Raw genomic sequence first — 8,523 nt, 5'->3', positions numbered from 1 at the left:
AACATCAAACGCGACAGCGGAGAGTCGTCACGACGGGACTTACGCTTGTTTGCCTGCTCTGTAAACTCTATGGTGCGATAGAAACAAACGGAAGGGAAATCCTAGCGTGGCCTGAATTTCGACAGCCCCGAACTGCAAAGCGGTAGCAGCAGCGGCACCGCCGAGGAGGAGGACGCGGCCGTGGACGGAGGGCGGTCGAGGTGGGGGGAATCCTGACCTGTCACTCTCCGGCACGCGGGGCGCAGAAGTGTAAGAGCATCCTTGTCATTTCCCCGCCCGCTTTTTCCTGCTAGAATGTGTGTGTGTGTGGGGGGGGGGTCTAGCCCCTGGCATGAACCCCATACCATTTAATGGCCAGAGTCATTCTTGCTATTAGGCGGCTTCCTTTATTGCAGAGGTCTTCAAATTTGGCAACTCTAATAAAATGAAATTCAATGGTGAAAAGAGTAAGGTTCTACGTTTAGGCAACAAAAACGGAATGCACAGGTACAGTATAGGTGGAACAAGAAGCAATGGGTGGATACTAATCAAGGAGAGAAACAACTTAGAACTGAGGAGAAATTTCCTGACAGTTAGAACAATTAATCAGTGGAACAGCTTGCCTCCAGAAGTTGTGAATGCCCCAACACTGGAAGTTTTTAAGATGTTGGATAGCCATTTGTCTGAAATGGTATAGGGTTTCCTGCCTAGGCAGGGGGTTGGACTAGAAGACCTCCAAGGTCCCTTCCAACTCTATTGTATTGTATTGTACTTGTGGATTTCAACTCCCAGAATTCTCCAGCCAGTTCTGCCCATTTTTCGCAAAAATGGAGGCTTTTTTTTGCCTTCCCTCAGCCCTCTGCAGGCTTCAGCAGAGCTGGGGCAAGGCAAAAATACCCCCATTTTTCACAAAAATTGAGGCTTTTTTGCCATCCCTCATCTCCCAGCAGCACTCTGCAGGCTTCAGCAGGACTTGGGCAAGGCAAAAACTGGTGCATTTTTGCCTTGTCCCTGCCCTGCTGAACCTTGCAGAGGGCTGCTGGGGGCTGAGGGAAAGCAAAAACTTTTTTTTTCTTACTTACCTCTTTGAAATCTTGGTGCATCTTATACACCAGTGTGTCTTATAGTCCGAAAAATATGGTACATCAACCAGCAAGGCAAACAAGCTTGGGTCTCAGGACAGCCTACAAAGTTAGCTAAGATTCCCCCCCTCCCACCCCCGGAGTCTGACAGCGAATGAGATACATTTCGTGGACAGGAACAGGAAACTCTTAAGGTGGGGCTCAAGAGAGGGTATAAAACTCAGGCTCTCTCAGCATCCCTTCCCTTTTTCTTCTTCACCCAACATCTTAAAGCATGTGATCCCTCTTTTCACCCAGGAGCTCCAAGGCAAGTGATCCTGTCCACCATTAAAACCATCTTTCCAAGCACCCTCCATGTTTCCAGTGTCTTTTTCCCCACTTGGAACTGAACCCAGAAGGACATTTCTTCCAACAGCATCTTCTTCACCAAGTTAATTAATTTACAGGTAGTCCTCGACTTACACCAGTCCATTTAGTGACTGTTTGATGTTACAACGGCATTGAAAAAAAGTGACTTATCACCATTTTTCACACTTTTATGACTGGAAGCATCCCCACGGTCACATGTTTTATATTCGGATGCTTGACGACTGACTTGCATTTATGACGGTTGCAGTGTCCTGGGGTCATGGGATTGCCTTTTCGCAACCTTCTGACAAGCAAAGTCAATGAGCAAGCCAGACTCGCTTAACAACAGTGTGACTAATTTAACAGCTGCAGTGATTCACTTAATGTGGCGAGAAGAGGTGTAAAATGAGGCAAAACTCACCTGACAAATTTCTTGCTTAACTATATAAATTTTGGCTCAGTTGTGGTTGAATGGAGGACTACCTGTATTTGAGCAAGGATTTGAATCCAGCTCTCTGATCATACCGGCAACACATGTATCTACATTAGATGAAGCAGCCTTGAATTCCCTCAGATTTCTTGCAGGATCTTTTCCTGGAGAGAAAGCCATGGATGGGGGGATGGAGCAAGGCTGTTGGTGAGGAAGCTATGAAGCAGCAGGCAAGATTTGGAGTAAAATTCAGTTTGGTGGAATGGTTAAGGTTCTAAGGAGCTAGAAACCAGGAGCTGTGAGTTCTAGGCCTCCCCAAGGCATAAAAGCTGGCCGGGCAACTTTGGGCCATTCATTCTTTCTCAGCCCAACCCACTTCACACAACTGTTGTGGGCGGAAATAGGCAGAAGTATTAGCTATGTTTGCCACCTTAAAATATATATTAAAAAGATAGGGAAAAATTGAATGAAAATGATAGATATAAGGTGCGTTTGTGCAAAGTTCTTACTCCTGGTTAAACTTGGTTGATTCAATGCAACCTCAATTAGCCCTATGTGCTAATCATGGGCTTTGAGTTCACAAAACATATTAGGCTAAAATGTGTATGAAATGTGGCTTGATGCCTCCAGCAACTACAAAGCGCCAGGTGGGTCTTACAGCTATTATATACATCTTCATGGTCCTTGAAAGAAATAATTACTGAATGAAAGAACTTGCTGTTTTTCAATCAAATTAAACATGAAAAGGTCAATAATTTAAATATATCCAGAAAGATTGAGGGCTTTTGTAATGTCTTCTGAAATTCAATTCTGTTTTGTTTCATTTTTGAATTTTGGAAAGTATTTTTTTTTTATTCCAGAAGAAACCATGGCAGAACATGGGGCTCATCTCACTGCCACCTCCACATATGAGAACAGGCCTTCTATATTTGAAGCTGTTGCCCAAGACAGTTTGATGACTGCTGTGAGACCAGCATTGCAGCATGTGATCAAGGTAAGAAGAATGATTGGTGAGTGAGTATTGAGGGAAGGATAACCATTACTTTTCTGTGCTTATCTAAGATTGAACAATGGTCAGAACAATGAAAGAAATATGGAAGGACAGGGGAAAAAAGTAACATCCATCTTTTTTTACAATTGGCAGATTTATTTCAGGAATCAGATACAGAAAGAGAATCCTTCCTCAGATCTTGTTAAGCTCTGGAATCAGACCAGGATAATCGAATCAGTGACTTTCCACTAAGCCTACAATGGAAATCTAAATGTCTATAAATTATAATTCGTAGCTTAGAGTTTTACTCGTTTTTCTGCTGAAAATAATTAAAGCAAATCCAGTTTAAAATAATAAAAACATCAATGTGGATTCCAATTTATGAGTGTGGCCTTAAAACTTTCCAGCGATTGTGAAATTTTGAATTTGAGAGAGAAAATTATGAAATATTATAATGTTATTAACTGCATTATTACTCTATTTTTAGATCTATTTTTGTGTTTTTGTGTGTGTTAGCCACATCTGCTTTTCAGTTCCTGGTTCTGATCCAATAATGGAACATAACTTCTAACATGTTAAAGGCCACATTTTGAAAAAGGCTGTATAATCTTGCAACAATCTCAAAGCAAAAAAAAAATCCACAAAGTAGCCAAAACAAAAATGTTTCAAACATCGATAAAAATGTCATGACACATCCAGGTTTATTACTCTTTACCCTTGATTGTCTTTTGTATTAGGTATTGGCTGAATCCAACCCTTCATATTATGGTTTTCTGTGGCGCTGGTTTGACGAAATCTACACCTTCCTGGATCTTCTACTCCAGCAACACTACCTCTTCCGGTGCAGTGCTTCTTTTTCTGAAAACTTCTATGGCTTGAAGAGAGTTGCACTGAAAAGCAAAAGGAATCAGCAGGAATCCTTGGCCACTGCTGGACTTCCCCAAAAGCATCATTGGAAATCTCTCTGCTTGCTGGTCCTTGTTCCGTATCTGAGAACTAAACTGGAAAAGTTGATCTCCCGTCTCCAGGAAGAGGACGATTATTCCATCCACCCTCCGTCATCCTGTTGGAAGCGGTTTTACAAGGCCTTCCTGGCTGCCTATCCCTTTGTGAACATGGCTTGGGAGGGCTGGTTTCTGGTGCAGCAACTGTGTTACATTCTGGGGAAGGCTCGGCACCACTCCCCGCTGCTGAGACTGGCTGGCGTGTATTTGGCTAGGCTGACAGCAGAAGATCTGCGGGCTTTGGAAAACATACATGTAGCTGCTGGTGACGTCCTGCAGTCTTCAAACAGGTGAACAGAAATGAAAACCCTAAAAACCACCCTCCCTCCCTTGCTCTTTTTGCTTCCTTCCTTCAATGGTTGGGTATATTTACATAGGCACAATGTTTGTATATCATCTAAAAAGTAATACTCGCCAGGCAGTTAATCATAAAAAATGTAGACCATAAAGATGAAAATTTAAGAAAAAGATCTTATGATTACTACACCTGGGAAAATTTAAGAAAGAAGAAAAGCATCTTCAGCAAGCAACAGAAAGATTAAAATAGGTCAAGATTCTCTAAAAAAAATTTTTATGCAGGCATCCTTGACTTACAATCATGACTGGGACCAAAATTTCCATTGCTAAGCAAGGCATTTTAAGAGAATCACATCAGATTTTATGGTCTTTTTTGCCATGGTTGTTAAGCAAATCATTGCAGTTCTTGAGTGAATCATGTGGTTGTTAAGCAAATCTAGTTTCACCCATTAACTGATCTATCACTATTGTTGAATGTACACTGAGAGCTTATGCACCGGAGATAAATTCCTTGTGAGTCTAATCACACTTGGCCAATAAAGAATTCAGTGGTGGGTTCTGGGTGGTACGCCCCGGTACGGGTGTATCAGTGGTAGCTGGGAGCAGCGGCCACCGTACCGGAACGGTAGCTCATTGGGCCCACCCGCCCGTGTTCCTTACCGCTTTTTGAAGGAAACAGGCCAATTGCACACACATGCACAGTGTACGGCGCCTGTGCGACCTCCGCCGAGCAGCTGGGACATCGCAGGGTGGTGGTGTGCACGTGCCTGAGGACACCTGGCCCCATTGCAGCGTACTGGTTGCAACGGGATTCGGAACCCACTTCTGAAAGAGTTCTATTGTATTCTACTCTACTCTTGTTGTTGGAAGCTAGCTGGGAATATCACAAATTGTGATCACATGACATTGTAAATACCTGCTGGTTGCCAGGTGCCCAAATTTTGATCATGTGACTCTGGATGTTGTATCATTCATAAGTATAAGGACCAGTCATTTGTTTTTTTTTATCGGTGCCATTGTAACTTTGAGCAGTCGTTAAATGAATATCTGTAAATCAAGGATTACCTGTAGCTCATTTAGCAAGTACACCCAGAGAGTAAATCATGGCTAATATTTTTCTTATGTTTGAGGATCAGTTTCTCTAAGAGTCATTTGAGAGCCATCTGTTGAGTGGGAATGTCAATTTTCTGTTTATAACTTTTTATACTCTCCTGTTCCCCCTCCCCCCCGAAACTACCATATTTTTCGGAGCATAAGATGTACCTTTTTCCCTCAAAAAATAGACTGAAAATCTGAGTGCTGAATACACTGTATTATACACTGAATACAGCATTTTTGGCCTCCTGAAACCCAGCCCCTTCATCAAAATGGCCGTGCATAGCTTTTAGGAGGCTTCCAGAGAGCTCCTGGGGGCTGGGGAGGGAATAAATGAGCGAAAAACGGGCCATTTTTTTGCTCCCCCCCCTTCCCCAGGAGCACTCTGTAAGCCTCCTAAAGGCTATGCATGCCCTTTTTTTGACAAAAAATTGGGCCGTTTTCACGAAAAAGGGCGAAGGGAATTTTTTAAAAATTTGCCTCTTCAAAAACTTGGTGCGTCTTGTTCACTGAAAAATACGGTAATCTTATAAAAATTTGGGGGCATTATACCTCCAGTTGTTAAATGGAATTGGAAACCAGGTATTTGGATGAATAGCTAATCGTAAGTTGTATCTCGGTGATTTTTGGCTTCTCTCTCTTAGAGGAGAATTCAGGAGATTGCATTTTACTGTATCCCTGGATTTGCATCTTAATTCTTTCCATGTTTCTTAACAATAGTGTGAATTGTTAATTTCTTTTTTTATATATCTTGCCCCTTTCTGCAGCATGAAAGAGCAAATGCAGTCAGCTGGGAAAAAAATCTTGGGGGGCCTGGCTTTCTCTCTCTCCACTGGCCTCTCTGTGGGCATCTTCTTCCTCCAGTTCTTGGAGTGGTGGTATTCAGCTGAGAATCAGGAGACCATCAAATCGCTGACTGCTATGCCAGTCCCACCACCACCTGTGCACCTGGACTGTGAGACTGATTCGCCTGTTTTGCCAAAGCTCAAGACAATATGTCCATTGTGTCGTAAAATACGTGTCAACGATACAGTCCTCTCCACCTCTGGCTTTGTTTTCTGCTATCGCTGTGTCTACCTTTACGTGAAGCATCACCAGCGGTGTCCCATCACTGGCTATGCCACTGAACCTCAGCACCTTGTCAAATTATACACACCTGAAAACTAACAGGTCCATTCTCCAATCTTTATATAAAAACTGGAACGCTACATTGCAGAATCGGGTGCGTTTTTTCTGATTATTTTAAGCAAGGGTTTTACTGACAGAGGAGGTGGCTTTTAGGAGTGTAGCTATACTTGCTGTTTGGAAAATCAATAGAAAACAGTTATTATCTTTGGACTGCCTCACCTAACTGATTTTCTCCTAATATCTATTAAGTGAAAACGGGTTAGCTGAGAAAGACTATTAGATAGAAAAAAGGCCCAATCTGTTCCTCATCAGTATGACTTGAGGCACATTTCTACTTTTCCTAGAAACAATTGGTCATTAACTGGCCAGCTCAAGGTTACAGATCAATTTTGTCAACAATTTTAGAAAAAAAAACAGCTTTAATAGAAGCAGCCTAGAACTGAGAAGACATTTCCTGATAGAACAATTAATCAGTGGAATGACTTGCCTCCAGAAGTTATGGATGGTCCAACACTGGAGGTTTTTAAGAAGAGATTTGTCTGAAATGTTACAGGGTTTCCTGCCTAAGCAGGGGATTGGATTAGAAGACCTCCAAGGTCCCTTCCAACTCTGTTGTTCTAATTTCATCGTAAATTATACGTTGATAACTTTCAGTTCTACACTGCTATCCATGAAAAGGCAGAAAAGCTGATGAGAGGAACCTGAGCAGCTAACCTTCAAACATTTTCTAGCAGCAGCAAGGTAGTATTGTCAGCTATAAAGCATTCACAGCAAGGGGCTGGCTTATTTACAAAACCTCGTCTTCCTCATTTCTGTCTGCCCCGCCAGGTCCATCTGGAGGGACACACTCTGGGCCCTCTCAATTGAACAAGTGGGCCCTAAGTCCACAGTGAAACAAAGGAAGCAGGCCTTTTTTGACATAGCACCTGCCCTCTGGAACACTATATCCCCAAGGTTATATTGGCCCTTGATGCTACTGGTCTTTTGCAAAGCACTGATGTTCTCCAGAATATTGGGATTGGAAAGGATAGCCTATGAAATGAAATGACATGGTATTCTTCAGTTTTTATTGGGGTTTTAGCGATAGGTTCTTCATATTTTATTGATCATTGTTTTTGCATTGTTTTTATGTTAGCCATCCAAAGTCACAGCTGCAAGCCATGTAAGTCAAACAAACGATACATTCCTCAAAATAGACGCACAAGAAACGGCTTAACAGAGATGGCACTTGGACATCACGATAAATATTAATGTGTTATTGCAAATGCTTTTATGTTGCTTCAATCAGTTTTTTTTTTTACTTTAAGAGACGCTGTGGGAAGAACAAGCCTAGATCACCCTGGGATTTGAGTTCTAACTCTTCTGGGTGCAAGTGCAAGATGATAAACTTCTATTTTATAAAATGAAAGTTGGCTTTGGTTTGTAAACAAGGCTATAAATAGAAAATCCAACATCCATTTTGGGGACTCCGCAAGATGTTTGAAATGTTAAATCCGGGGTCCTTTTAACGTGTTACATAACAAGGAGTCTTGGGGGATAGAAAACTGGTATTTTCTCTCCCATGTTACTCAAAGCTTCTAAATAAAATGCAGGGGATTGATTCTGGATTTTTTGTGGGTTTTTTTTTTGGGGTGGTGATGGTGGTTCCTTAGTGGTTTTAACATGAGTGAGCTTAACATGAGGGTCGCAGATCACTCAATGGTTGTGTTTACAAAATAGGCTACAGCAAAATCTGCTAGAGATACATCCAGTGCATAAAACACTGCTTACAAATTAAGTTTGTTCAGAATAGATCAACTTGTGTGAATCCATTCCATCTGTCTTTCATCAACCTAAACTGTCTCCCTCTCCTTTGAGGAGGAACAACTATTTTTCCACAAGCAGCACTGAAATGGAGTTGGCAGACTATACCGGTAGATAGGTCACTTTAATCCGTCCTCCATAGTTGATTTTGTAGTAAGCCCATCAGGTAACTTATTCATAAAAGCTCTCTGAATGTGGATTTGTTTCCAGCACCGAGCCTTACAGATCCCTCAGCTCAAACTTGTTTTTTGCTTATCTTCTTCTTTGTGTCTCACGGGCGGTTTGTTTCAAGCCACATTTTTCTACCCTTCCCCATAGACAGTCATCTAGGCGCAAAATCCACCACAGAAGGCCTCTTCTGTACAA

The 8,523-nt window shown here is 42.1% G+C and overlaps 2 protein-coding genes across 3 annotated transcripts in view; one reads left to right on the top strand and one right to left on the bottom strand.

The window, feature by feature from the left end:
• Positions 1–1,083, bottom strand: part of AP2B1 (adaptor related protein complex 2 subunit beta 1) — a 91,905-nt gene extending 90,822 nt beyond the window's left edge. Inside the window, exon 1 of the mRNA XM_081941987.1 lies at positions 1,062–1,083. The gene's annotated coding sequence lies outside the window, so the exon portion shown is untranslated. The remainder of the gene's footprint in view (positions 1–1,061) is intronic.
• On the top strand, positions 7–7,954 carry PEX12 (peroxisomal biogenesis factor 12). Of its 2 annotated transcripts, none has more exons than XM_081941990.1 (4): positions 7–249; positions 2,700–2,833; positions 3,568–4,124; positions 5,994–7,954. In XM_081941990.1, exons 2-4 carry the CDS (start codon positions 2,708–2,710, stop codon positions 6,391–6,393), a joined length of 1,083 nt encoding a protein of 360 aa, XP_081798116.1. In that variant the 5' UTR covers positions 7–249; positions 2,700–2,707; the 3' UTR covers positions 6,394–7,954. The 2 variants fall into 2 exon arrangements, with proteins under 2 accessions (XP_081798116.1, XP_081798117.1); XM_081941991.1 differs by lacking the exon at positions 7–249 and adding an exon at positions 1,362–1,507.
• Positions 7,955–8,523: the final 569 nt, after the last annotated feature.

The sequence above is a fragment of the Natrix helvetica genome (assembly GCF_964273705.1).
Source record: "Natrix helvetica genome assembly, chromosome: 2".
Classification (NCBI taxonomy): Eukaryota; Metazoa; Chordata; class Lepidosauria; order Squamata; family Natricidae; genus Natrix; species Natrix helvetica.
This window is presented reverse-complemented; position numbering and strand designations above follow the sequence as displayed.

Coding starts and splice junctions, on each gene's coding strand:
- PEX12 (XM_081941990.1), top strand. CDS start 2,708: ATGGCAGAACATGGGGCTCATCTCACTGCCACCTCCACATATGAGAAC. Junction 2,834..3,567: donor CATTGCAGCATGTGATCAAG/GTAAGAAGAATG, acceptor CTTTTGTATTAG/GTATTGGCTGAATCCAACCC. Junction 4,125..5,993: donor GTCCTGCAGTCTTCAAACAG/GTGAACAGAAAT, acceptor CCCTTTCTGCAG/CATGAAAGAGCAAATGCAGT.